This window comes from Trachypithecus francoisi, unplaced genomic scaffold (genome assembly GCF_009764315.1).
Source record: "Trachypithecus francoisi isolate TF-2019V2 unplaced genomic scaffold, Tfra_2.0 Lachesis_group15, whole genome shotgun sequence".
Taxonomy (NCBI): domain Eukaryota; kingdom Metazoa; phylum Chordata; class Mammalia; order Primates; family Cercopithecidae; genus Trachypithecus; species Trachypithecus francoisi.
Genome location: NW_022681460.1, coordinates 86095059 through 86109355, shown reverse-complemented (window position 1 = coordinate 86109355; position 14297 = coordinate 86095059). Strand labels below are relative to the sequence as shown.

At 36.6% G+C, this 14297-nt stretch overlaps 1 protein-coding gene across 26 annotated transcripts in view; it reads right to left on the bottom strand.

The window, feature by feature from the left end:
• Positions 1–14297, bottom strand: part of EPB41L2 (erythrocyte membrane protein band 4.1 like 2) — a 226669-nt gene that overhangs the window by 38210 nt on the left and 174162 nt on the right. For 14 of the 26 annotated variants that reach the window (XR_004442980.1, XR_004442981.1, XR_004442982.1 and 11 more), the window contains exons 11-14: positions 12705–12877; positions 7480–7652; positions 2526–2588; positions 464–610 (exon numbers count right to left, since the gene is read on the bottom strand). Coding sequence is in view for 22 of the 26 variants with exons in the window: in XM_033235456.1 (XP_033091347.1) it covers positions 464–610; positions 2526–2588; positions 7480–7652; positions 12705–12877 (556 nt within the window). In the remaining 4 variants the exon portion in view is untranslated. The remainder of the gene's footprint in view (positions 1–463; positions 611–2525; positions 2589–7479; positions 7653–12704; positions 12878–14297) is intronic. The other 12 variants (XM_033235466.1, XM_033235469.1, XM_033235472.1 and 9 more) reach the window with 1 other exon arrangement.

Genomic DNA, 14297 nt, shown 5'->3' with positions numbered 1-14297 from the left:
AGTCTTTAAAGCTAAGTTAAACTCATTTTCCTCACAGTAGTAACCTTAAACCACTCTAATGATAGTCTATATTCCTTTATTTATTATTTATTATTTATATTAAGTAAATTTCCCTATTTCAGATATCAGTAACTAAAAAGCTTATTAAATACAGTATGTTACTTTGTAAATTGTCCTATATAACAATTCATTACTACTACCAATTTACCTGAGTAAAATAGTGAAATTATCCTGAAACTATTTCAAAAGTATTTTGAAACTCATGCAATTTACCTAAGAACTAAGACAATAACTATTACATTGTTAATAAATATTTAGTATTTAAAAAATTGTTAGTAATTACATAAAAATAATTAAATGGGAACATTTTATAACTTCCCTAGAATCAACACAGGAGATTAACAATTTAAGTTTTATTGAACAACTGGAGTAAGACAGAGCCAACAAATAGCTAATGACATACCCCTTGTGTCTGTAGGGACAGAGGTGTGATACGTCGTTTTTCCCATTCATTAGGGCGCGGCTCAGGTGTGGATTCCATAAAATTGCGCTTGAGTTCACTAATGCTAGCCTGATGTTTCAGTATGTCCTCCTGGGCCTTATCCAGTTCCTAGCAATATGTAACGTAACAAAGGGGGAAAAAAATCCAAAAGGAAAAAACCCAGTAGGACAAAAATAAAACCAAAAAATAAGATAAAGCAAACTTATGATTTAAAAAAACCATAGTAAAGCAAGAAAAATGCCAAGTCTCTAAAGCCATACTATTATCTATGAATAAGTTCATGAATTCATCAAAATTTGAAAATAAAGTCAATGCGTACTTCTTCAATGATTTACATTTTAAAGGGTTCTGATACCTTCTCTGTTTAGGATTTTTAAAGGAATAATTATTTACATTATTAGAAAGATGACATGGAACTGATCATCAAAATGGCTAATAACACTTCCTTCCAGTACCTGGATTTGAAATTCAGACTATGACTTTGTTCTGGCAAATTTACCTTTCTGATTAGGACTACTCATAAAATTGCATTCTGTAAACATAGTAAATCAAGTACAAAATAGAGAAAGGTAGAGACTCAGAAGCACACTGGCTGGAAGAAAGTCAGACCAGAATCATCCCCCAACTGGAAAAGTCAAGGATTTTTGTGTGTGTTTGTTTTCAGGAAATTCCAGTGGTGGCTTTTAATTCTTAAGGAATAAAAATTACTGCTTCCAGAGGCTGCTTCTGTTTAGCCTCTTTATAAAAAAAAAAAATGAACCACAGACTGGTCTCATGTACTTGCCAAGCACAAAAGTGGGGTCTAGCCTCCGCAATTGCCAGATGGTCCTTATCCAGACAAATATGCAAGAAAAATTACCAGGTCCATTTTCATGGGAGAGGCCCCGATAAATGGTATTTGTGGAAATTTTTCTGACTGGCTCTGATAAATAGTATTTGTGGGAATAAAAGGTAACTAGTGTTCAGGAAATGGTTTTAACCAAATTTTAAATATTTATTTATATTTCAAAAATCATAGGGCCACCTGTGGATTATAGCTTTCATCCCACTTTAAGGAACAGGTCATGCAACCAATAAAATTAGATATTCCATATTCATGCACAAGCATAGTAGCTCATCTATGAGCTTCTATAGCCATTTGCAAAAACTCATGAAAATCTAAAAATCTTTGCATGGCATGGAAAAATGACTGTGGCTTGAGATCAGGCACATTTCTTGCATTGGTTCAAAGCAATGTTACTTATTACACTGTACAGCATTTTAGTAAGTTAAGCAAAAGTATATTTCCATCAGTTATCAAGCTGCCAAAAGCAACCAAACAGATTAGTCAGATTACTGAGAGCTGCAGTTCTCCATTGAATACATTGCCACATACTACTGTAAAATAAGAAGGGGAAAAAAAATGTTCTCATGTGACATGGGGAACATATTTTACATTCCTAATTGGGTGATTGGGCTTTCTTTTCCTCCTTTCCTTCTCTCTCACTTTTGCTTATTCTAATTAAAATAATTCATTTAATTAGCATATTCTCAAACAATACTGAAAGTGGACCACATTCCCAATCACGGATTTTAACCAAAAAAAAAACCAAAAAAAGTGGGCATAGATCAAGATCAAGAGTCAAATGACTTAATGCCAGATCAATAAACAAATCTCTGTTCTAGTTAATATATTAAGGATGAGACTGTGTTACTTCAGGTTGATGCCCCAGAGTTAATCCTTTAGGAGAGAATAGATTTACTTGTAGAACAACTTCAAAAGTACTGGATAAAAACTTGATTCATTTGACTAAATTTTTTTTTTTCCCACTTGTCACTTTGAGAACTTCTAGTAGATACAGTCCTGCCTAAGCCACTTGAAAGGAACACCATCAGGCTGGTAACATGCACTCTCAAGTTGAATTCCCCCATGCACTGCATGCACCGTGCTTGAAGAACATTGCCGGCCAGCCTAGGCGTGACCTCCCGTGCACAGCAGCCGGGCAGCCATTACGACAGAGTTGTTTTCTTAGATTATACAAACCTCCAACATTAAATTGCTATGTCTGACATAAATATTATCCCCTTCTACTCTCAAGGAATTTTTCTGTGAAATTAAATCACACACAGGGGGGAAAAGGCAAATAAACATAAGTGTATCAATCAGCAAGCACCAAAACGACCCAGAGTTCGACAGTCTAAGACATTAAAATAAAAGAGGAATACAAATCTTACGAACTTAAAGCCACAACAAGCACAACTCACAAATAAACCCTGAGAGTGGACCCTCCCCCCACAATACTAATGGCAGGCAGCAGCCATGAGATGTTTAACTTTAGGGAAAACTCAGCCACCTCTTCCAGCTGTGTTTCCTCTTCTTCCATCTTCGCCTGAAAAGTCACACAGCAAACGGCCAGAAAGAAGGGGAGTATTAGTGGACACTCTACCATCAGTGCAAAGAAGTTGTATTTGAACTTAAATGGTGAATCAATGTTACCAACCTTTATTGGGAGGCCCTCAGAAGATGCAGCATATTAAGCCACTTTGGTCTTTCTTCACCTACAGTGTTGTACCAATGATGGAAATGATCCTTTGCAAAGGTGGAATGGAGGATGGAAGCTGCACTCTTTCTCAGTCCCTAGATTATGCTCTGCTTTTGAATATTTTGTACTCAGGAACAAAAATATGAGAGTGCAAAAATGGCATAATTCAATCTGTTCTAATTTGAAATGTCTAAAGCAACTAGTGATGGGGTAAAGCATAATGATGTTAAATTTGTTTTTAGCTTTATATTGGTGAACAAATGTTCAACCTATGATTCAGTTTGTTAAATATGGATTTCTTTCCTGGCTGGGGGTGGGGGATTGGCTTGTTTAACTAGTTTCATACTAAAATGGTGGGTATTTAAAAATAATCTTTGAAATATAACCACTTACATAAAATTCTTTAAACAAGAACAACTTTTCATAGTTGGACATTTCTCAATATCTGATGATTCAAAAGAATGAATGTAGAAGTTTAAAACTAATAAGCACTGACTGAATTTTGACTCAATGGAAAAAATGGTGAGAATACAAATATTGACTCCCTTATCAAAGGCAAATCATTGAACCTTTACTGGTTAATTCCTAATATATATCCTTTTCCTTCTTTATTAGGATGATAGTGTTAAATCTGAGAGTTCAAAAGGCTTTCCTTTTTAACCATTCATAGTATTTTTCAGAGGTAAGCAAGGAGCTCAGAGTCTTTATCAGATGTGAAAAATGAGACATTCAATCATCTGTTAAGAAACATCTTCCAACTCCTTGGTCAACACTTAATTCCCTAAAATGTTGATCTTTGATATTCCTCAGGTAAACTTTTTAACAATTGTGGTTTCTCCTACAACACACACTCACTGCATTATCTTTACATTGTTCTTTAGGTTTGCTCTAAATTTTGTGATTTACTCTGTGTAGTGGTAGTGTCCACAGAATATGAGGCACTAAATCACCAGGCCACATTTAACAAAATAATCAAAAATATATTGTACATGTTAATGCTGACTTAGTAGCACAAAGGTAGGATACTTGAAAAAAAAATTGCCTTATATAGGGGTAAAAATCCTCAAACCAAACACCTATTTAAATAAAGGAGCACTAAGAGGCCCAATCTTAGTGTTATATAGTCTAAATATTCAAAAAGCCATGTTTCACTTTTCACATACATTTGTTAAAGACAACAGAATAGTACCTTCCTTATAAAATACCCTACAGTGACTCTTATATATAATTACATAATTTAAGGTTAGAAAAAAAAACTAGCTAAAATTCATCTGGTCTCCAAATACTACAATAATAGGGAGATAAGGAGTTTTTGAGATGAGACTTACAAATATCAGGAGTAAAGGTTACAGATACATCCTCATAGATGCAAGAACACATCTGGGTTTCCAACAAGAGAAATAGCAGTACTAAGGAATTCTACTAATCCACATCAAGAACAGTTATGTCCACTGCATCCTAAGCTCTATATCAAAACAAAAATGTTCCATCCTAAAGGAAGAGCATTAACACCTGTTTGCAAAATGGAGAGACCCTGCATGGATTGTTATGGGCAATACAGGTTCCCTCCTCCCCCACACCTTCTGTTACAAGTCTAGTTTGAGCTAGATATTTGTAAAATAATCCTACAATTTTGCTCTAAACTTAGAATGTGTGGACCTGGTCAATGGAATCAATGAAGGAGAAGTGTCTACACTTATTTCTCATGCACTAAAACATTGTGTGTGTGAAAATGTGCAGGTACTACTTTGTTGAGGGTAATCAGTGGTGAAATGTATGCACACATTTACACTCTATATTAGGAAGGGTTTAAGATAAAGTGTATTGTGTTGACTCCACAAACTGAACTTATGTGGGCATGCCAGCAACTACTTCCTCTTCCTCTAGTTTGTCATTCAAGTCACAGTCATAAGAAACATTAAAGGAGGCGGCTTTAGCCTCCAGACAGCAGAGGCATAGAGCCAGAGGAAGGGAAAAGGCAAGAGAAAAAGGAACTGACTGAGAAGCAGACAGAAGTAGCCCAAAGATGAGGATAAGGGAAGGAATGAATGAAGGGGAGGTGATTGGGACATAGTGCTGCACACCAGCGGGGAGGAAGGAGACCCAGACCTTGGGGAGGCTGGGGAAAGCAAGATACCCATCTTCATCAAGAAGGGAGGGGAAGCCAGAGGGAAAACATTTGGAGAAACTGAAGGAGAAGTAACCAAACTCAGAATCACTGTTGTCAGCTGCTTTAAGAGTCTTCCCATGGATGGGAGAAGGGCATTCAGGCTGAGAAGGGGCTATGGCAGAATCCAAGACCAAATCAGGCATAGCAACTTCAGAATCCCCCTGCTCGGATGTTTCACCTGTGGAAAGGTGCTCTAAGCTGTCTAGTGTGATCTGGTCAGCCTCCCCAAAGGGGTCTTCCTCTGAAATGTCTGAAAGCAAGTCCATTTCAGGGACAGGCAATAGGTTTGGGGAAAAAGATGAAGCACGGTGGATGAGAGGTGAAGGTGGGCACATGGAAACAGTCTATTCTCAAGTGCAAACCCATGATTGAATATGAAATTACACAACGGATACAATCAAAGGAAAAACAGATGCAAGAGAGAAAGAGGACAAAAGAAAAAATGAGTAGTTAGTGAAAACTTTTACTTTAAAGAAGGGATTATATTAACACAGTGTAGTTAGAAATGAACTAAATGACCCATTTTTAAAGAGAAAAGACTAGACTACTTGTGTCATGTAAAATTCATACATATTGACTCATTTAATTATTTTCAAACTGATTGCAAATAAATCCCATGAAACTCAAATAGCATTATTTACTTTTAAACCTGGTTGCTGACAGACATTCAAAGCATTAGCAAAAATACCAGTGTACCCAGTTGTTTGCTGAAGACAAGCAGGATTTCCTTTAAAATTTAAAAGACCTTTTTCATTGTTTAAGGAAAATAACAAGATATGTCAAGTTAACTAGGCAAAATGGAACAGAGATATTCTGAAATGTTGAGCTCTTCTGTTTCAGATGTAAGCAGTCATTCTCCTGGGTGCCTTGTTAGCAAAAATTTTTAAAAACTATCCTGACAACTTGTCAGCAGTCGAAAGAAACCTTGTTGGACACAATTTCTGTTATTTTTAATTGAATTCCCAACCAAATCATTTTTCCATATGACAGTCACAAATTCTTTAACAATGGAATGTCGATGATTTGATGCCACTTGCTCTCCAAGTAGCACTTGACCTTGTGGCACAAGACTGGGCCCATGTGGTGGCTGGTCCCTGAGACCTTCTCCATGCTGGGCCTCAGAGGCTATCAGAACAGGAATACCTGAGGCACTGGCAGCTACGTCATCTAGCAAGTCTTTATACATTTATGTCTTTAAAAATTTCAAAGTTAAAATTTAGAAAACACTATACAGCCGGGTTCAGTGGCTCACGCCTGCAATCCCAGCACTTTGGAATACTGAGGCAGGTGGATCACTTGAGGTCAGGAGATCAAGATGAGCCTGACCAACATGGCGAAACCCTGTTTCTACTAAAAATACAAAATTAGCTGGGCATGGTGGCAGGCACCTGTAATCCCAGCTACTTGGGAGGCTGAGGCAGGAGAATTGCTTGAACCTGGGAGGCAGAGGTTGCAGTGAGCTGAGATCGAGCCATTGCACTCCAGCCTGGGCAACAAGAGGGAAACTCCATCTCAAAAAAATTAAAAAAAAATAAAATAGAAAACACTATGAATCAATATGATGGATTCATTTGTTTTTATCTGTGCTTACTTCCAATGTTACATGCAAAAAAAAAAAAAAAAGAGTCACTTTGTGCAGACACAGAAAAGAGATCTGAATTCAAAGGCTTCTCAAATCAATATTCAAGTGATGTTACTGCCCAAGGTAACAAAGGATAACAGTGACACATTTGAAAACACAATCTGGGTTACTTCTCCATTTCACTATGGTGTACGCACAAGATAAAGCCAAAAGCAACACACCATATTCTCACTCTCTATTCACAAAACAATTACCCTTTCTTAAGAATTTCATTAATTATAGATTATTAATGAAAAATACCTTTGTTTATAAAGATTATCTTTGGTGATATCAAAAAATTCAAGTCGGTAATTAAAATAAGAAGCTACATTTTAAAATTTACTTGGACCAAATCAAAAATAAATTTCAAATAATCATAGCTTTTCTACTTTGGGGATTCAATTAGATAAGGTGATTATGAGGACAGTCAAAAAGGCCAGTAAATTACTTACTTGCATTAAAATAATTTACATTGCAATATTCTGCTTTGAACCACAATCAAACAAAGGTTAGAGACCGCTATGCATATCTGAAAACAGAAATGACCAACAGAGAACATAGAACAACTGATTTTAAATACTTGATTTCTGAAACAGAAAATACAACAGATAGCCTCTAGGTTAAGTAAACGTTTAAAACCACAAACTGTGTGAATTTTCCATACCTTTCCTTCAATGAGCTGTAAATGTGGGGCTTTAGCTGGGCTTCTTACTTCCCTCCTGCCGTCCCCATCTTGTACCACGGCAATGCTGACAACTCCAGGGCCATAGGCTGAAATCTCCCCAGCAGTGTCAGGAAAATCCTTCATAAGACTTTGGTCCACGACACCAATCGGAGCTAGCAAAGAGTGACAATTTTGGATTACTTTAGGACATGTGAATCATAAACTTTATGGAAAATTTTCCCCTTAAAGAGAGAAACAGGAAGCATATAAACAGTGAACAGGAACAGAGACATTGCTTGAACTCTGAAAATACCTACCATATAAAATAAACAAATTTTTAAACGTTTACCAAATTCTGAAAGTATTCTGAGTTTTAATGCACTGAACTACACCAGGGTCTCAAAGCACAGGTATTGGAAGGATAGAGTCAGATCATGGAACTGGCCAGTAGAAGGAGCTCTAAGACCAGCTGAAACACCAGAGTTAAGGCAAACAGAATTACGAGGTAAGCAGTATTTTAACTCTTCGGTCTCCTCTGATTTATTTCTGAATCTATCTATTGCAACAAATGATTATGCAATTATTAAGATGATTTGCTCCAATAAGTTTTAAGAATTGCTCCATGAAGGAAACCTTAATTTGAATACCATTCAAAAGATAAAACAGTAAATAAAAGACAGTAAAGGTAAATTGTAAGGATTTTAACTTCTATATTTATATTTAGTATTTTTTATTTTTTAATCCCCTTCCCCAATGTCTCAACATGAACTATGGTAAGTCTATACATAGACACCTCCCTCATCCCAGAAAACCTGGCCCTCCTGTGCTCTCTTCTCTCCTAGAGATAGGCAGAAATGCATATTGTATTGAAAATTCTGTCATATTGCAGATCAAACCAAGACTACCTCAAACATTAGCAAGGCAGAGTAGTAGGTGGCAGGACTTCTGTCCATCTATAGCTCCTCCCCAAACAACAGAACTACCACAAGGTCATTTCACTTTACATAAAGAGTACTCTACGGACATCATGAAGTTTACTGTTTCCATGTCCCAAGGGAAGCCTGGTCAACACAAACACCTTTAGACTGCAAGCTCTTAGAGGGCAGGATTGTGTGTAAGCTACCATACTGAACTTGAGAGGCCTCAAGCACTTTGAATACATGTATCCCAAAACACCTCTCAATCCACAGCCTTCACCTGCCCTGTCCAAAACTTCATTCTTTCCCAGTCCTGCTTTTTTCACAAAATGCTCTTCTCATATTTGCTCCCATTTGCTTGAACTGGGAATGTGGACATCTTCCAGGACTCCACCTTCACCCCTTAACACTAGCAAGTCCAACAAAGTCCTTGCATATATTTCTGAATGTGGCCAGTTCTTCCCATTTCTAATTCTACCACCTCACCTTGGGGAGGTTTTCCCAGCCCTTAAATACTCACACTTGGAATGCCCATACCAAGTCACAGTCAACATTAGAATAAATTTGCATTTTACATTAAGTAATTTTCCAGCAGTTTTGTTGTTGTTGTTGTTTTGTTTTGTTTTTGAGACAGTCTCGCTCTGTCACCCAGGCTGGAGTGCAGTGTTGCGATCCCGGCTCACTGCAACCTCCATTTCCTGGATTCAAGAGATTCTCTTGCCTCAGCCTCCTGAGTAGCTGGGATTACAGGCACGCATCAACACGCCTGGCTAATTTTTTGTATTTTTAGTAGAGATGGGGTTTCACCATGTTGGTCAGGCTGGTCTCAAACGCCTGACCTTGTGATCTGCCCTCCTCGGCCTCCCAAAGTGCTGCGGTTACAGGTGTGAGCCACCGTGCCTGGCCTCCAGTGGTTTGTTTTTTAATAAAAAAACTTCTAACAAGATCCAAATAATTTTCCCTTGGAAAAGTATATGGCTATGATTAGTCCTTTTGCTTACAACTATGATCTCTACACACCTATTATACATACTCAGAAATTTTGCAAAATGAAAAAATCTGACCTAGAAATGGCTTCAAATGTAATGCTATTAAAATATGAATATCAAATTAAAAATTATTAAAGTTGACAAAATGCTGACTTTGCATACTTTTAAACACTTATTAATTTCAGCATGTAGTTTCTTGTATTTTGGAGCCGATACATTTATTCAGGTCTTAAACATCTGAGAAGATTGTAGGCCCTGGCACAGAGCCTAAGATACCAAATGGCTAACTGGCCTATTCCCACAAAAGGGAAGACCACCATCGCTTTCACCTGGGCCATTCCTAACCAGCCTGCCTGCTTCCTCGCTTAATCTAATTGCTCTTTTGCATCAAATGATCTTTTTAAACAAGATAACACTGCGCTCTTGTGTGCACATAAACCCACACAAACTCTTCAATGGTTTCCTAGAGCACATGGAATAAAAAAAAAAACACATTCTTCACCATGGCCTCCAAGGCCCTGTATGACCTGACCCAGGCTTACCTCTCCCGCCACTTCCTAAGATCTGACTACACTTGCCTTCTTTCTGTTCCAGGACTGTATCCAGCTCTCCCTTGCCTTATAGCTTCATCGTTGCTGCCTCTGCTACCTGGAATGCTTTATTTTTAAGTATCTCTTGTCCTTTCCTTGGCTGCCTCCTTGTCATCCTTCATGTCTCAACTGATCTGGTTCTTCCTCCGACAGCTCTTCCTTCCCTGATGATCCTATCTAAGTAATGTCCCTGTTCATTATACGTTCCACCTTCAGGAAATCACTGGTTCCTCAACCCCCAAATGCATCTCGGTTGTTGGTTCTCTTAAATGACTGATTTGCCTTCTTTGGGGTTTGATTTTCTAATCTTGGAGGAGACGCCTTGTCCTAAAACAGGTGTTCTAGATTGATTTTCATTTTGATATTTGATCTTTAGATTGAATCCCGGTTTTCACTTGCCACGTAATCATAAGAGGATTTATTTTAATTTGCCAAACTTGAAAGTGAGGCTTATATACCTAAATTATTCTAGCCTCACTTATAAAGTAAACAGGAAAAGAAAATACAACACATGTCAACTACAACAACAAATGGTATGTTGATAAAGGGTGGCGAAGAAAATAAAGCTCAGTGCCAGGTTACAGCCTAGCTTTGCTTTGGGGGGAAAAAACGGAGAACATAAGCCCTAATCAAAGAGTTCACTGGCTGTCTGGTCATGTATTGGCATTAAAAGCCTCCTATTTTTCACAATAACACAATAATCCTTTTGATGACTTACCCATCTGATGAATTACGGTGTCCAAAACACAAAGGGAAAAATAATGGATTACTGTGCCATGTTTGTTGTTTTTACTTGTAAAAATCATTGTTTTCAGATACAGACCTCCTATAACCCTCTGCACTAACTGCCCATACAAGATGGTGGATTTCCTGAAACACAGTTTGTATACCTCAAAGAAAATGCTGTTTTACTGCTCTTTTTAAATGCTAAACTTTGCAATATAAGAGTTATATAGCCTCATAGTTTCAAACAAATGCTGAAAACAGACAGTGTTCAGAAAGAGCAATGATTTCTCTCAGGGCACTAAACAACAGTGACTGCATTTATTCAGTACTTGTATAAATTCTCTGTGGCAAGGGGCAAGACTTGTGAAATATTTACATGGGTTGGCACATTTTTCAGATTTAGCTGGAAAAGTGCTCAGTTGTTGAAGAGCTAAAAGATACTTTAGCAGCTATAGTACATTAATAATTAACTGAATTTAAATCATTTCCACAATTTTGGAAATTTGTTTAAAGCACGGTTCACCATCCCCTTGTACATTTCAGGATTTAATAACTATATACCAAAATCCCAACCAACAAATCCTGGCAAATATCTCTGTGTGTCCACCTGCATTTGTTTTCCAAGTTTTTTTTTTCTAGGAAAAGCAGATGAAGGCAATGCATATGAATCCTTCACTACTAAGAAAGTTTTTTATATCTGTTAGCATTATCTTGCCTGTTTTACTCTAATTATTTAAAATATAAGTTGCTCGAGTTTATATTTCAGAAAAATATAATAAACAAGAAAAAGGTTTCTGCTAATAAGTAGTAAAATATAATTTTCAAATCTAGTATTATAAATCTATATATATACATATATATTTTTTAGTTCAATCAACCAGAACTGTTGAAAAACTGTTTCTTTGGGTAGAAAATTATCCATACTAATCATTTTCTATGGCAAAGAAAGAATATTCCTTCATAAGGCATTCTAATATAAATTTAACCTTAGCTCTTTTATAGAAAACCTATTTTTAACCCATTTTGGACCACATAATTTATATATATATATATATATATATATATTTTCCATGTGTAGTTTATATAAAACTTATTTCATGTGTAGTTTACAAAAAAACTTCAATTTGTATCTAATTAGAATTCTAATAGAAAAAAAAATTCACATTTATACATATTTTCTCTTGGGTTAAAGAACAAACATATTATATTTACTTTTTGTCAAAAAGCTGCATTTAAAATGAAGCCTTTGAAGCTACTAAAGCTTTCTCATATGATGCAAAGTTTGGTAAGCTTCAGTAAGTTGTTTAACTCATGAAAATTTGCTGATGAAGGGAATGTTTTATGTTCATCTGAATTAAGGTTCATATGTTACCATACCAAAAAACCCTTAGAATTACATTTTCCCATTAATTAACAGGTTCAGGAAATTGAATCACATAAAACACATCATGATCAAGAGAAATCAGTAAAACAAACGTGTCCAACATCTCATAAATGAGAACTCTTAACGAATATTTGTGTGCACTGAAAATACGGATTGAGTATCACTTATCTGAAATGTTTGGAACCAGAAGTCTTGTGGATATCTAATACTTTTTGTATTTTGAAATATGCCTTATATATACTTAGCAGCTGAACACCCCAAATCTGAACATATTAAATCTGAAATGCTCCAATAAGCATTTCCTTAGAGCATATGTCAGTGCTCAAAGACTTTCTGATTTTGGAGCATTTCAGATTTTCAGATCTGGAATGTTCAACCTGTTTAAAAAAAAAAAAAAGAAAAGAAAAAAGTATGACAACTTCAAAAAACAGTAACAACTCCAAAACACAACAAAATTATTTTCTTGCAGGTGTAAGCAATAGCATTTTATTTACTCGGGGAAAAAACAGCTATCCCTGTAGGGTGTTTCCGGTGGCTTTACTAACTGGATTAACATTTTCTGACCTCACTGGATTGGAGAAAGATGAATGAAAATCAAAATTATCATAAATGTGTTTACCTCCATCTAGACTCCTGGAGACCCGTTTACTAGAACTGCGCTCAAAGTGTGGTGCTGGCCTATCTATGAGGGTGCTGGCCTGGCGGGTCTGTGCTTGGGTGCGGCCACTATAGCGGAATTTGGACCCCAAGGTCAGGAACTTGGCTTTTGGTGGCTGCTCCGGAGAAACAAGTCTATAGGAGGAAAAAAAGAGACAGAGAAAGGGGAAGCAAAATTAGATTTAATGGATTTTTTTTTTAAAACTTTAAAGCTATGTACTTTCGTATCTCATTTTAAGTATGATTACTCAAAAACTAAACTTTCTGAAGAACATTATTTATAAACCCTCCTACACACACAGCTTTATGATGATGAAGACTAAATCCACATTCATGTATTCATGAATGATGTTCTTCTCAACCTTAGCAAAGAAACAGCTGTTCTCAGTATATCAAAGGTTATTTATTTGTGTTAGCTTAAATCATTTATATAAACACATGTCTGAATTTTTGCTTCTAGCTATAAGCGCCAAGTAACAATCCATTACCATTAGTAATTCTTAATATTTATGCCTATTTCTCCTGGGGAGAAAACATCTAACTCAGGAATCTGTTCCATTAAGTGATTCTTTCCCATGAAGAACACGCCACACAGTGGATCTGTAGAGATGGCTAACATCCCTTCTTGCCAGCATAATTCTACTGCTTAATCCCTGGGTTCATAATGAATGAACTCATACTTTCTTGATGTCAAATATTCCCAGGCTTATACAAAAGCATGTTTTTAGTTAATGGGCCAATCTTTTTGGGAGTTCAACTGAAATTACTTTGCGCCCTTTGATCAAAAGTTGACAAATATCTTAACAGAAACATAATCTCAGAGCTCTTAATTTATTAAATAGGAAGACTTTCGTTGACAATTCAAAAATACGAAGAATTCCACCAAAACTTTTCCTATCATTTACTATGGAAGAGCGATTTCTTAAAGGATTCTATCGTTTCAAGTATTCTAGACTTTCTGTATAATTTTTTTAGAAATCACCTTCTGCAATAAAGCAAAAAAAAAAAAAAAAAGAATCCCTATACAACACTCAGAATGGCAACAGGCCCTATTAAATGTTCCAAGCAAGGGTGTCAGCTCTATTCATTTCATTTCATTTCATTTTTTGAGGAGTCTTGCTCTGTCACCCAGGCTGGAGTGCAGTGTTGCAATCTTGGCTCACTGCAACCTCCGCCTCCTGAGTTCAAGTGATTCTCCTGGCTCAGCCTCCCGAATAGCTGGGATTACAGAGGCACGCGCCACCACGCCCAGCTAATTTTTGTACTTTTTAAAAGTAGAGACACAGTTTCACCACGCTGGTCAGGCTGGTCTCAAACTCCTGACCTTGTGATCCACCCACCTCAGCCTCCCAACATGTTAGGATCACAGGCATGAGCCACTGTGCTGGGTCGTATCAGTTTTATTATCACATTCTTGTTCCACTAATACCAATCTAGCTGATTGGCTATCAATTAATAGATCTGTTTATAGATTAATGGCTTCAATCTGCAAGCCACTGTAATTTTCTAAAGAAATCATTTGTACCTTTCATGATAAACTGAAACAGAATAAATT